Below are 16,401 nucleotides of genomic sequence, written 5' to 3'. Positions count from 1 at the left end.
CATTAGGTTCATAACATGTTGACAATGATCTTAGAATGTAATCTACAATTAAATTTATGATTAGATAAATTCAAACTACTTTGAATTTATCATTGATCATATCAACTACTTTATGATTATAGACCATAAATGGGATCTAGGAACCTATCATGATCACCCAATTGTAAGGAGAGTAAAAGGTTCTTTGACAACCTTTTAATGTCCAATTTATTAGTATAATTAATTCTCTTATCATATATATCTTAAAAGAAACGAAAGTATGGTACAGTGTCTACTCTCATATCCTTTTCTTTTGGTTCTTTTAAGCTTCACCACTAGTTTTGTCTAAGACTTAGGAAACTCCTTTCCTAATTTCTAAGTTGCATTGGCTAAAGATTTCATATGACTAGTATGTATAAAAAAACAAATAGAATATATTTTTTAAATCACTTGGAGTGATTATTCCACTCTTGGTCACTCATTTGTTTTTATGTGCTTCATACTATACACAATATTCATCCTTTTTAAATATCCTTATTTAGGATCTAGAGAGATGAAGTCAAAGTATAGTACTCCACACATAAAATAACTTGGCATCTCAAATCTTGGGAGTACTTATACGACTGATTCATAAGAAGTGTTCCATAAACATTAGTGTGTTATCAAATAGATTTCTCATGGTGAGTCATGTTCAATAAACCTACATTCTATACAAGCACCTAGATGTTAGATCTAAGTATTTCTATATTTCAACTTATGAGATTAGTTGCTCATTTTACAAGTAAGAAGCATAACATGTGTTGGCCTTTGAGTATTATCAATGTCCTATTTTGATAATACAATGGTTATAAACTATTTCAGAATAGTACTTTGATGCATAAGGATCTTATAATTATAACTCACTTATAATTCTTTGTACATTTGTTCCAAGGGCTTTGCCTTTATAAATTAAAGTAGCTAATTATGAAGCAATTTATGGATAAAGAAATATCTCTTATTCCATAATAAAATGTTATAATAAATTAATTAACAAAGAATACCCACTACAATCTATGTGATTGGCTTTTGAACTTATTCCAACATAAATCTGAAACTAGAATTGAATAAGACATCATATACAACCACTGAATCTAGAACCAAGCTAAAATGAAGCAACCTGATCCGTGCCCAAAACCCGTGAGTTTATCTGCCTGCATTTATTTGTCTCCTTCCTTCAATATTGTTGTTGTTGTAACTTGTAATAAGGACAATGTTTTTACGTGTTATATATATATATATATTTCCATCTTTTGTACTCTTCTGATTCTAGAACACTATAATAAATTCGATTTAAGATTATAATTTTTATATTAATTTTATAAATTTGACAGCACTACAAAACTTTTTAACAGTGTTATAAATAAAATGTAACTATAAAGGTTGTATATACTAACAGAGATGGTACTTTTGATATTGTTATTAACTGTGAAAAAATACAATTAAAAGATTAAACAACTCTATAATTGAAGATTTCATTATAGAAAAAGATACCTTATCTAAACAAATATAATTAAAGCTAAAATTCATTATAGTGGAAGTTTCTTTTCGTAACCTTTCTTGACGTCTAAATAATGTTTATTCGTTTTAAAACAATTGGATATAAGTGGAGTTGGTGGCTGGTACTTTGTTAGAAATTATATCCAGTTGGTATTATTTGTCCAAAATCATATAGTATCAGTATTATTTAAAACTTTGAGGTAAGTGACATCAACTTTGGTTCGATGAGGCTAATAATTGTATCGTAGAAAAATCAGATTGGTACAATTAATGACGTATGCATGAACATTGGCAACATATTGGTGATGTAGAGGATTGGGTTTTTCTGTGTTATTTAATAATGAAGGAATCCCTTGATTCAAGTAATAAGTAGGTGGCTGTGATCACAGCTTTCTTACAGAGTATTCATCAGAAAATCATAATGGAGATTTTATCTACCATCTTCGTGTTGATATCATTGCCACTACTCTTTCTTTTTCTGATCCTTTCTTTTGTCCTGATCAGAATCTTCACTGGAAAATCCATCAATGATCCTAACTATGCCCCTGTGAAGGGCAGTGTTTTCAACCAGCTCTTATACCTTAACTATCTCTACGACTACTAAACCCAAATTGCCAAAAAACTGCCCACTTTTAGGTTACTTGATTTTGCGTATAGTCTAATCTTCACCGTCGATACGCGAAACGTAGAGCACATTTTGAAAACAAATTTTGACAAATATGCAAAGGGTGCATATCACCAAGAACTTGTTAGAGATCTTTGGGGACAAGGGATTTTTGCGGTGGATGGAGACAAGTGGCGGCAGCAGCGTAAGCTTGCGAGCTTCGAGTTCTCGACGAGAGTTCTTAGAGATTTTAGTAGCTCTGTTTTCAGAAAAAATGCTGTCAAACTGGTTAGAGCTGTTTCAGAGATGACGCGGTTGGGTCAGGCTATGAAATTCCAAGGGAGTAACTCGATCTTTTTCATTTTTTTTTTTAACAGAGAGCAAAAGGTCAAATTTTGAGTGTTTAAGTTATGGAGTAATCTTGTTGTGTAGGACATGTTGATGAAATACACAATGGAATCGATGTTCAAAGTTGGGTTTGGAATTGATTTAAATTGCATGGAAGGGTCAAGTGAAGAAGGAACTACCTTTGTGAAGGCTTTTGATGATGCCAATGAGCTGGTGTACATGCGCTATATGGATCCTTTTTGGAAGCTGAAAAGGGCTCTTAATATTGGCTCTGAAGCCTCCCTCAAGAAGAATATCAAAGTCATTGATAATTTTATTCACAATGTTATAAGCACCAAGAAGAAACTGCTACCCAGATCGTGTGAGTCATATTTTCCTCTAATTAAATTTGTGGTTATATATATATATTTTTTGTTAAATCAATACTTTATTAATGCATGAACATGATACATATTGGATGGAGTTGGGAAACACAGTAATCACTAGTCTGTTTTCCAGAAACTCCTACCACACAGGGCTAATTGCCCAGCATCCCGACAGCACCGACCCTTTTCCACACCATACAGCGCCCAGATGAAACTTGTATTATCAATTTAGGGCGACTCAATACATTAATCTAACAGAATCTTATTTTATTTTTGTTATTATAAAATTTCCTTAGAGTTCATCTTATGGTCGATATCTAATTATCACTCTCCTATGGAGGGATTCACAATAAGATCAACCTAATTTCTGTCCAAACAATTTTAGTAATCTAGTAATTGTCCACTAGTGTTTGGCTGTAACTCCGATGTAGTTATGTTCTCTTGTATTTTTCAAGTCTTTGTAACAGTAGATGAGTTCTTGTTTTTTGTTGCTAAAAGTTGATTATTTTTTCTTTTTTGGGAATTTAAGAATGTCAAAGAAGACATACTTTCAAGGTTTTTGATCGAGAGTGTGAAGAATCCTGAAACAATGACTGATCAATATCTAAGGGACATAATTTTGAATTTCTTGATTGCTGGCAAAGATGCTAGTGCCAACACTTTGTCCTAGTTCGTCTACATGCTCTGCAAGCACCGCTTGATACAAGAAAAAGTTGCACAAGAGGTGATGGACATCGCTTGCAGCCAAGGAAATGATGCTAGCGTTGATGACTTCATCACAACCATAACCGATGCAACTCTTGAGAAAATGCATTATCTTCATGCAGCATTAACAGAGACCTTAAGACTGTACCCCACAGTCCCTCCGGTAAATTTGCTGAAAATCTTCATAGATTGATTTTTGCTATATTTCATGCTAAAATTGCTGAAAATAGTAAGGTTTGAAGTTTAAGATTTAAGATTTATGTTTTTCTAATATATGGATTGACAATATTAATTACAATATCTTAATTATAGGCATTTCTTCATGAAAAGAAAAATCATAAATAAATAATTACATACTTACGTGGGTAAATGTGGTATCTTTATTGTACATCAAGGATGGAAGGTGTTCACTGGCGGATGACATTCTCCCGATGGACACAAAGTCAGGAAAGGAGATGAGGTTACCTATCTGGCCTATTCCATGGGTAGAATGCCTTCCATTTGGGGAGAGGACGCTGAGGTTTTTCGACCAGAACGATGGTTTAAAGACGGAGTTTTCCAACCCGAATCGCCATTCAAATTCGTGGCATTCCATGTTTGAACTCTTTTTCCCTTTTAATATATATATATATGCATATATAATTGTCAAACACTAAGAATTTATCTTTTGGCTTTTGCATTACTTCCTGCAGGCGGGCCCTCGAGTTTGTTTAGGCAAGGAATTCGCGTACTGGCAGAGAAGATATTCTCAATTGCCCTTATTCGCTACTTCCGCTTCAAATTAGCTGATGATACAAAAATTGCAACCTACAGAGTAACATTCACTCTTCAGATGCGGGGAGGCCTTCAACTTTATGCTGTTCCTAGGACAACTTAAACCAATTTCCAGAAACATGGTAGATTGTCGGTTGGAAAAATGCTCAACCCCTTGCTGGTTGCAATAACATTACTTCCGCTTTCCTTTTCTAGTTTTGTGCAGAATAACAACTTGATTGTCTCATGTCGAGTTCCGATTTGCTTTTCTAATGATTATGAACATGAAATTTGGTTCACCTTGTATTGGAGATCGGTAAATAAATAAACTGCATAAATTTCTGATTCTAAGCTTAACCCATACTCCACTTTTTGATAAGTTATTTGTTATTTCTACTATTTCTGGCCAACAGTCGAAACGTAACTCCATAGCCAACACTGATGGTGGCATAGCGGAGGCGGACCTCCAACCATGGATAACTTTCGCTTTTGCTTGTGTTTTGGGCCATTATTTTTCTTACAGTAATTCAGGATCCTCCTGTAGACTGCCTTTGGCTTGCAGTGAGTTGTCAGGGTCAGAGAGGTACCTCGATCTCGCTAGCTAATCATCGCAATGCTTTGTCAAGTTGAGCTCTCTGTGAACCATATTGAAAAAGAAAATTGCGATAACATCATCTATTTTCTTTTCTAATTGCGTACCGCACAACCGATGCCAATTCTTGGGGGTTATTGATTTTTAATACTTCCAATTTGCAATTCTGATGTTGTTAGGCTTAATGACATAGATTTGTCATTTTCATATATAAGCTCTTTTATCTACAAATAATTCAATCAATCATATAAAATTAAAATAAATCCAAAGATTTCAAAGTCTCCTTATTATTGAAATAATTATACTTCATTGATTAATGGCGCGTAAAGTCTATTACCCAACTATATAAAATGTAATTAAAAATGGAGAGTGTAGAAAGAATCAAGCAAAGTAGTAAGACAAAAGTGATCAAGAAAATGAAATGTGGAAGAAGCCAATAGGACTGATTTATGCCTCTTGACTTTTTGTCTAATATGCTGGGCAATTGGCATCCGCAAAATTCAAACAACCCTTTCATATGGCGAATATTTTCAAGGACAAACTTATTTTTTTTTGTACCTTGGATTATCTATTTTCGGCTTCCCATTTTAATTGATTAGTGATTGGCATTATTGAATGAGCATCACCGTTTAAATATCTTCTTCCAAATCTTGTTATTCTTAAGTTAAACTTAACATATGATGAGGGTGGTTTTGTGGAGTTAGATAGTTGGCAGGTGAATGTTGTCGCCAATTGTAATAATAAATAGAGAATAGAGAGCTTGATCATGTAACAGGGGTATCCTAAGAATTGTACAAGGGTTTCTTGCGAGGTGACTCACCTAATTCATTGTTAATCATTTAAGGCTGAAATAAGTTTCTAGCCTAACTTAATCTATAGCCATGTCATTATTCCGTTTATGACAAATTACTTTGCGAAAAACAAAAAAAAAAATTTAAAACATAAATGGTTCTACTAAGACATAATGCTCAAATAAGCTCTAAAACTATTTAAGAAAATTTAAATAAATTTTTATTCTTTTATTATGCTTAATCAAGTCTTTATATTTTTATTTTAGGTCAAATAAGCCCTTATTATTAATGATTGACTAATTTTCATTAGTTAAAATATCTTTTATCATTTTATATCCATATAACACTAATATGGTATTAATGTGGAGGGTGAAAAATATCATCATGGTATTAGGCTAAATTAGTATGTCACATTATTATCAATTATGATATATCAACATATCACATCATCATTAATTATGATATGTTAATATACCATATCAGCATTACGTAGCATAGAATGATAAATGACATTTTAACTAAATTAATCATTACTTATAAAGATTTATTTGATTCAAAATAAAAATAAAAAATAAAAAGACTTATATGACCTAAAATAAAAATATAAGAACATAATTGAATATAATAAAAGTAAGATTTATTTGAATTTTTTGAATAATTTAAAAGCTTTTTTTGAATATTATGCCTTTTACTAACTATTGTTTTAATGATATTATTTAAAGTTTTTGATATAATGAAAATCATCACACTACCAATCAACTACGGCATTTAATAGAAAAATATTATTATAATATTTTAATTAACAATAAAAAAAAGCTCTTAGAGTATTCGTAAACAAGACCCAAACTTAAATGATACACTTTTTTCATGCTTACTTGATTAAAGTTATATATGTTAATTCACTTTAGAAGTTAAATAGATTATTATTATGATTATAAATTTATGATTATCCGCACAATCCTCTAAATTTTTTGAAGCATGAGATATGGTGGCAGCAACTTAATTTACAAGAAAAATCAAATTGATGAAATGGCAATCATACACGTGTAAACATTATAATTATTAAATAAATGATTTTGTTGTTGAGAAAGATATTGGTGATGAAAAAGGTTTGATTTTGTTGGTAGGTTGAAAAATGAATGCAACCCAATACAAGAATCTGCATATATGGCCTATAACCTTGCAGAGTATTCATTAGAAAAAGGAAAAATGGATAATTTCTCTGCCATCTTCTTGTTGATATCATTACCACCACTCATTCTGATCTTCTCTTTTCTCACAATCAAAATCTTCACCGAAAAATCCATCGAAAATCCTGACTACCCACTGGTGAAGGGCAGCGTTTTCAACCAGTTGTTTTATTTCAACTATCTCTACGACTATCAAACCCAAGCGGCCAAAAAACATCCCACTTACAAGCAACTCGCTTTAGGGCTAAGCGTAGTATATACCGTCGATACGCGAAATGTAGAGTGTTGTATGAATATTAGAAACAAAGGAACATAAAACTAGTAAAAGCAGTAATTGGTCTGAGACGTGGTATCACTGTTCTTAAGGATAATTTTTGCCCTTTCGGAGTATAAAACTCAGTGCAAAAGGACTGTAGCGGTTATCCTTCAGAATTCAACAGACCCTTCCTTATAGTTTGCACAAACTATTAAGGGATGACAGGAACAGCAAAAAGAAGAAACAGAAAACCTAGCAGAGAAGCTTAAGAGAAGAGAAGAGGCAGAGGGAGATAACTTTAGAGAAGAAAAGCTTTGGTGTATGTTGTGAGTGAGGGTGTGAGGTTGTATTTATAGGCATGGAGTGAAGTGAATGTTGCACCAAATAAGGTGAACGTTGCACCAGATCAAGGAGTTGAGGGAGTTGAGGAAAACTTGGTCAGCATTTATACCAAGTCAGATAGACGTTAGAGCAAAACCAGGATAAACGTTGAGGAAAACCAGGAGAATCAGGTAAGCATGGTAGAGTTGGACTTTGATTTAATCAAAGGCTGAAAAAGTTCAAAAAAAATAAGGTTAAGGTACAAAAAGTCACTTGGGCACAGCCCACGTGTATACTCTTGCACAGGGGGGGGGGGAATCTGAAGTTTTTAACTGTTTGGCCCAATCTTGTATGCGCACGAGCCCACTTTGTTTTCCTTGCTTGCAACAAGCCCATAGTTGATTTCCCAATATAAGGCATTCACCTTTTATGTATTTTGGCAATGTGGGATGTTTGAACCTTATGAAATACATTATTTTCCAACAATCCCCCACATATTTCATAAGATTTTATAAGAAGTTTTGTTGGATCAAATTTCATTTGAGTGTGATGCATCGTGACTGGTGCTTTTAAAGCTATGAACCACCCTTAGAAAGAATGAAATATAAGTCACAGGATTTTGGTGAAGTTTGTAACTTATATGAACCAAAATTCTTTATGTGAAATATAGTTTTCATCAATCACATTACACCCTCACAATTTCTGCTGTTCAACGCAGTTTTGCTCGAATAGGCCATGCGCGTGCCTGGTTATTCATAAGTGCTCTAGAGAATTTGCCATAGTTCTCATAGGAGCTGCCCTACTCCACACTTATATAGGTTGATTCCATCAAGTGTATACTGCAGTATAATACACTACCCATAAGGAATATGGAATGCATTAAGAGTTTAACTCAACCTTTCTTACATTGCAGTTTTGCACTATTTACACACCATAGGAGGGACAATACTTTCAATAGTGCATTAATTTATCAACAAATAACTTGTTATTACCCATATGAACCTAATTCATGGGATTTCCAATCACATAGGTTGGGTTACTACTATTTGTTGATTTCCTCATTTGGCTTAAGTCTCATTCCTCTCGATGTAGCATTAATTAATTTTCTTCCTAGGGGCTTAGTCAGAGGATCGACCAAATTCAGCTCTGACTTCATATAATTAATGGATATAATTCCATCTCTAAGCAGCTGCTTTACTACATCATGTCTCAAACGAATGTGTCTATTTTTACCATTGAAAGTTTTATTATTTGAAATGGTTATTGCCGCTTGGCAATCACAATGCATGGACACAGAAGGTGTTGGTTTCATTCTTAACGGAATATCTGTTAAGAGGTTTCTCAACCACTCAGCCTCATTACCAGCCAACTTTAAAGCTACAAATTCTGATTCAATTGTAGATTTAGCAATTATTGTTTGTTTGGCTAATTTCCAAGTTATAGCACCGCCACCAAGGGTGAATACATAACCACTCGTAGATTTCGTCTCATCTGAATATGAGATCCAATTAGCATCACTGTATCATTCTAATACAGCGGGAAATTCATTATATAAAATATCATAGTTTATGGTACCTTTCAAATATTTCATCACCCTACTCAAGGTAGTCCAATGATCTCTATTAGGATTTTGTGTATATCTGCTCAGTCTACATACAACATAAGCTATATCTGGTCGAGTATAATTCATTAAATGCATCAGACTTCCAATAATCTGTGCATACTCAAACTGAGCTACACTATCACCTCTATTTTTCTTTAATTGAATATTACTATCATAAGGAGTACTCACAGGTGTGACATCAAAATGTTCAAACCTTTTAAGTAGTCTCTCAACATAATGCTCTTATGTTAGCATTAAGCCACTATCACATCTTATGATTTTAATACCCAAAATAACTTTGGCTTCTCCCAGATCTTTCATGTCAAATTTAGAAGCTAAAAAGCATTTTATTTTATTGACCACATCAATGCGTGTACCAAAAATAAGCATATCATCAACATATAAGCTAATAATCACACATCCACTATCAACAGTTTTTGTGTACACACATTTATCAACTCCAACAGTAGAAAATCCATTACTAACAAGAACTTGATCAAATTTCTCATGCCATTGTTTGGGTGCTTGTTTCAAACCATATAATGATTTAATCAATTTACAAACTTTGTTTTCTTGACCAGGAACAATACATCGCTCAGGTTGTGTCATATAAATTTCTTCTTCTAAATCACCATTTAAAAAAGCAGTTTTTACATCCATTTGATGAACAACAAGTTTGTAAATTGAAGCTAAAGCAAATAAAACACGAATTGATGCAATTCTTGTTACTGGAGCAAAAGTATCAAAATAGTCAATATTTGGTTTTTGAGTAAAACCCTTTGCAACTAATCTAGCTTTATATTTATCAATAAAATCATCAAGACTAAATTTTCTTTTAAAAATCCATTTGCAACCAATTGGTTTGGCTCCAGGTGGTAAATCAACTAATTCTCAAGTTTGATTTTGTAAAATCGAATCAATCTCATTTTGTATGGCTTCTTTCCAAAATAAACTTTCTTTAGAAGAAATTGCATCAACATAAGTCAAAGGATCATTATCTACAAGATAAGTATAAAAATCATTACCAAAAGAAATTGGTCTTTTATTCCTTCTCAAATCATCATTTTGTATTTCAAAATCATTTTTACTAAAAGGTGCATGAGAAATTGTATCAATTCTTAATGGAAAAATATGTTCAAAAAATTCGGCATTCTTTGTTTCAACAATTGTATTACAATCAAGAACATCACTTTTTAATACAAGAAACCTATATGCAGCACTATGTTCAGCATAACCAATAAACATGCAATCAGATGTCTTAGAACCAATTTTTCTCTTCTTAAATTCAGGAAGCATTACCTTAGCTAGACACCCCCATATTTTTAAATATTTTAAATTAGGAGAATAACCTTTCCATAATTCATAAGGTGTCTTACTAGTTTTCTTATAAGGTATTCTATTCTGAATATGACATGCGGATAATAAAGCTTCACCCCACAAATTTTCATGTGCATTGGAACTAACAAGCATAGAGTTCATCATTTCTTTTAATGTTCTATTTTTTCTTTCAGCTACACCATTTGATTCAGGAGAATATGGAAGAGTAATTTCATAAATTATTCATTCTTTTTCACAAATATCATTAATCGGTATATATTCACCCCCTCTATCTGATCTAATTCTTTTTATCTTTTTATTCAGTTGATTTTCTACCTCAGCTTTATATTTAATAAACATGTCAAAAGCTTCATCTTTATGCCTAAGTAAATAAACTTTAGTAAATCTAGAATAATCATCAATAAATGTAACATAGTATTGCGTACCTCATCTAGTCACAGTTTGTTTTAGATCTCCTAAGTCTGTATGAATTAAACTTAATAATTCAGATTCCCTATTTACTGAAATACAAGTTTTTTTAGTTGATTTTGTTTCAGCACATATTTCGCATTTATTAAAGCTTCCATTTTTAATATTAGAAATTAATCCTAGTGATTGCATTTTCTTAATATAGGGAATGCTAACATGTTCTAGTCTACCATGCCATAAATCAACAGATTCAATCATGTAAGCAGAAGAATTGCCATTTTCATTCAAAACATTGGAAATGTTAAGTACAAAGAGTCCCTGATTGCAATAACCCTTACCCATAAACACATTATTTTTTGTCATCATAATCTTGTCAGATTCGAATGACATTTTCACCCCAACCTTGCCTAATAAGGCCACAGATACCAAGTTTGCCCTTATATTGGGAACATGAAGAACATCATTTAGAGCTAGGGTCTTGCCAGATGTGAGCTTGAGAAGGACTTTCCCTTTACCAAGAACTTGAGCAGTTCGAGAATCATCGAGGTAAATTGTCTCTTTTCCTTCCCCTACAAGAGTATAGGAGGTAAAGGCATTTCTGTTTGCACAAATATGCTTGGTAGCACCTGAGTCTACCACCAATTCCTTCACACTGGCCACCATATTTGCTTGTAAAATGACCGCAGCAATTACATCATTAGATTCATCTGCTTTGACCAAGTTGACTCTTGGATTAGCAGGTTTGTCATTTCTCTTTGCTCTTTTCCTGCATTGTGCTGCATGATGCCCTGGCTTTCCACAGACAAAACAACTACCCTTCTTTTTGAAAGTGGGATGAGGAGCTTTGGGTTTATGATAAGGTTTATAAGGGTACCTTGGTTGGCGCTGGGTTTTGCCTTGTACCAGATTGGCTTTAGTTGCAATTTCCTTAGCTTTGGAAGCCTTAATCTCCCTGCGAGTTGTGTCTTCAATGATGATGTGCACAATTAAATTTGCAAGTGACAACTACTTTTCCTTGTGCTTTAGTTGTTGCTTGTATCCATTCCAAGATTGTGGTAGCTTCTCAATCAGCAATCTAACAACGAACTCTTCTTGCAAGTTGATTTTTTCAGCCTTCAAATCATCCACTAGCTTGTGGTATTCATTGATCTGACTCTTGATGTCCTTGTCATTTGTCATCTTCCAACGATAAAAGTTGCCAATCACGAACTTCTGTTTCCCAACATCTTCAGCAGTATATTTGGCTATCATTGACTCTCATATTTGCTTTGCTTCTTTGTAAGGGTTGTATACATCAAACAATTCATTAGAAAGTGTGCTAATGATTGTATGCCTGCATACCTTATTTGCATGCATCCATGGTTCCAGCATCTTGACATCATCTGGTTTGGAATCAATTAGTGCAAAAGCAACCCCATGAACATCAAGGATTGAAAAAATCCTTTCTTGCCACCTTTTGAAGTTTCTGCCATCAAAGACTTCTATTTTGGAAATATCTGGAAATGGTTTGGCATATGAAGCCGAGGCCATAGGAGGAATGGTCATCGGAGTGGGAGCTATGGGGGAACTGTTGACAGCGGTGGCAACAGGGACAGAGGCAGCATTAGGAATAGTGGCAGTAGGGACAGAGGCAGCATTAGGAACAGTGGCAGCAACATTATCAACATGGGAATCCATTATCCTTAAGAATGTTGTATGAATATTGGAAACAAAGGAATATAAAACTAGTAAAAGCAGTAATTGGTCTGAGGCGTGGTATCACTGTCTTTAAGGATAATTTTCGCCCATTCGGAGTATAAAACTCGGTGCAAAAAGACTGTAGCGGTTATCCTCCAAGATTCAACAGACCCTTCCTTATAGTTTGCACAAACTATTAAGGGATGACAGGAATAGCAAAAAGAAGAAGCAGAAAACCCAGCAGAGAAGCTTAAGAGAAGAGAAGAGGCAGAGGGAGAAAGCTTTAGAGAAGAAAAGCTTTGGTGTATGTTGTGAGTGAGGGTGTAAGGTTGTATTTATAGGCATGGAGTGAAGTGAACGTTGCACCAAATAAGGTGAACATTGCACCAGATCAGAGAGTTGAGGGAGTTGAGGAAAACCAGGAGAATCAGGTAAGCATGGTAGAGTTAGACTTTGATTTAATCAAAGGCTGAAAAAGTTCAAAAAAAATAAGGTCAAGGTACAAAAGGTCACTTAGGCTCAGCTCACATGTATACTCGCGCACAGGGAGGAAAATTTAAAATTTTTAACTATTTGGCCCAATTTTGTATGCGCGTGAGCCCACTTTGTTTTCTTTGCTTGCAACAAGTCTAAAGTTGGTTTCCCAATATAAGACATTCACCTTTTATGTATTTTGACAATGTGGGATGTTTGAACCTTATGAAATACATTATTTTCCAACATAGAGTACATATTGAAAACAAAGTTCGACAGATATTGTAAGGGTAAACAAAACCAAGAAATTCTGATAGATCTTTTTGGACAAGGGATCTTTGCGGTGGACGGAGACAAGTGGCGAAAGCAGCGGAAGCTGGCAAGCTTCGAGTTCTCGACGAGAGTTCTTAAAGATTTTAGCTGCTCTGTTTTCAGAAGGAACGCTGCCAAGCTGGTTGGAGTTATTTCGAAGCTGGAAGTGTCGGGTCAAGCTTTTGACATGCAAGTGAGAAATCTGACCCTCAAATTAACCCAAAACTTTAAAGACGCTCACAATTATGCTTGTCTAATTTTCCCTTTTTCAGTTTTTCATGCTGTGTTTACTTTAATTTGTAGAATCTATTAATGACATGCACTCTAGATTCCATATTCAAAGTTGGGTTTGGCATAGATATAAACTGCATGGATGGGTCAAGTAAGGAAGGGACTACTTTTATGAAGGCTTTTGATGTTTCAAATGAGAGGCGCTTTGTTGACCCTTTCTGGAAGCTGAAAAGGTCTCTTAACATTGGCTCTGAAGCTGCCCTCAGAAAGAATATCAAAGTCATTGATACTTTTGTTCACGATGTCATTAGCTCCAAGAGGAAACTGCTGGGCATGGAACGAGATTTGGTGAGCCATATATATTTTGCTGCAAGAATTTCTTATAGTCAATCTTGGTCTAACAAATATGGTGGGACTTGAAAGTCACAAGAACACTGTTGAATTCAATCTCACTGCTTAAGGTAATCTGGTTTTTGGCGTGGAAATTTATACTTTACTAATAATTGGTTTGTTTTTTCTTATTTCTTTTTATGGCTTCAAGAATGTGAAAGAAGACATACTTTCAAGATTTTTAGTGGAAAGCGAGAAGAATCCAGACACAATGAATGACAAATATTTAAGGGATATAATCCTGAACTTCATACTCGCTGGCAAAGATTCTTCTGCGAATACTCTGTCCTGGTTCTTCTACATGCTCTGCAAGAACCCTTTGATACAAGAAAAAGTTGCACAAGAAGTGGTGGACGTCACTAGTAGTAAAGGAAATGGTGCTAATAATGTTGATGATTTCGTGACAACCATAACTGATTCAACCCTAGAGCAAATGCACTATCTTCATGCAGCCATAACAGAGACCTTAAGGCTGTACCCTGCTGTCGCCATTGTAAGTTGCCTGAGACACTCATAGATTTTCTAGCAGTCTTAGCATTTCGATAGCTGGAATATGATATGGTTCTCACTTTGTGCTTCAAGGATGGAAGGAATGCAGAGCAGGATGACATTCTCCCTGATGGCTACAAACTCAAGAAAGGAGACGGGGTATATTACATGGCCTACGCCATGGGTAGAATGCCTGACATTGGGGGAGAAGATGCCGACACTTTTCGACCAGAAAGATGGCTTAACAATAGAGTTCTCCAGCCCGAATCCCCTTTCAAATTCATAACATTTCATGTTAGTATTCTTTTTTCCATTTCTACCATGTGTATAACATGCATGTGCCTATATAGTTGTCAAACGATCTTAATCTTTTCCAGCTGCTGCATTATGTTTCAGGCGGGTCCTCGAACTTGCTTAGGCAAGGATTTTGCTTACCGGCAGATGAAGATAGTCTCAATTGCCCTTCTTCGCTTCTTCCGCTTTAAATTAGTTGATGATACGAAAATTGCGACTTACAGGACAATGTTCACACTTCATATGAAGGGGGGCCTCCATCTTTATGCTGTTCCAAGGACAAGTTGATGAATTTCCAAATATCCTCCTGTGCAAAGTCATCAATTTGTTCAACTTCAAGTCTTCAACCTTGCTGGTTGTACATAAGAGCCCCGATTTGCATTTTTCTGTAGTGTTGATTTGCTTTTTTCTGTAAATGCGTTGATGAATGGAATTTGAGTTATTTCACCAAAAAAGAAAAAAATATATGTACAATTCGAGTCATCTGGTCTATATGCCCTGACCATTTCCGGAGATTGGGACTCCATAGAAGCCGTATTTTCCGTTTACAGGTGCCTAGGAAGCTTACAAGCAAAGAGCTTGGATTTTGAGGTTGTTTGCTGCATCTCTTAAAAGTTCTTTGAATCTCATCTCTTAAATCCAAGCAAAGAATTTTTACTAAAAAAAAAATCCAAGCAAAGAACTTTTATTAAAAAAAATCCAAGTCAAAAAATTCTTATCTTTTAATACGTTTTCACAGTCTGTGAATCTTGATTTACTTATCTTCGATCTATCCACATTTCCTCCATGGACCGTATGAAGTGACAAGAAAATAAAATATCATCACTCTTTTCTTCCATGACTGTAACACCAAAAACAAAAGTTATCACCATTTGTATTGTAGGACATACACCATGCGTTCTGATTCTTAGAAAGCATTTAGTAGAAATGCCATTAAGAATGAATAGCCATAAAAAACCTTGGATTTTCAGTGGTATATATGGGACATATTTCAAATAAAATATTCCTTAGCTAAATAAAAGTCAATTATCCGAAAAGAAACAAATATTTACTATAATATTTTTTAATAAAAGTTCTTTTTTTTTGTCTACTATAAATAAATTTTATAGGCCCAAGTTACCAAAATGCTGAAGAAAAGGAATCAACCACCAATCAAACTTGCCCATTTTCTAACCCATCAGACAACACACAGATGCTGGGTTGAAATTAAGGTAAAAAAATGGCTTTGCAAAAGATAAACAGTTATAGACAGTCAAGAACTCAAAATACAATGAAAATAAGCAACAAAAAAAATCTAGGAATTTAGGTAGAGTCATCTCCATCCTTCAAAAATCTCATTACTCACAAAAGAGGAAGAAATATCATGACGATGACATGACATGATAAGAACAACTAACCATTTTATTCAATGAATTACATCAATCAGTTAAGTAACCTAGGGATGCATAGGATGATGGCAATTGCAAAACCATGTATAGGTACTCGTATTTGGCAGTCATGTTCTTCCATTAAATGAGAGTTTTCTCCACAATCTTCTTCTTGATTTCATTTGCATGCAGTACTCTTCCTACTCAAAATTTGTATTGATTACTACCTTTTTGGTATCACATTGTTACACCAACTCATATGACCATTAAATCCAGGTCGGCAAACATCGGCCAACTTTTCGGTTGTTAATTAGCTCCGAATCAAAGTGAATGCAACCAATGGATAATTAATGTCAGCTACTGAGGCATTAGAAGTGC

At 34.4% G+C, this 16,401-nt stretch overlaps 1 protein-coding gene and 1 pseudogene across 1 annotated transcript; both read left to right on the top strand.

Moving 5' to 3' along the window:
• On the top strand, positions 1,908-4,626 carry LOC18614272 (annotated as a pseudogene).
• On the top strand, positions 13,170-15,130 carry LOC108661814 (cytochrome P450 704C1-like; the record flags this gene model as incomplete). The annotated part of the gene is made up of 5 exons (XM_018120309.1): positions 13,170-13,445; positions 13,556-13,831; positions 14,025-14,366; positions 14,456-14,656; positions 14,759-15,130. Coding segments are annotated over 5 exons (1,281 nt in total), but the record flags the coding sequence as incomplete, so codon positions are not given.

Source organism: Theobroma cacao, chromosome 1, assembly GCF_000208745.1.
Source record: "Theobroma cacao cultivar B97-61/B2 chromosome 1, Criollo_cocoa_genome_V2, whole genome shotgun sequence".
Taxonomy (NCBI): Eukaryota; Viridiplantae; Streptophyta; class Magnoliopsida; order Malvales; family Malvaceae; genus Theobroma; species Theobroma cacao.
Note: the sequence above shows the minus strand (reverse complement) of the source record. Positions and strands in the feature narration are given on the sequence as shown.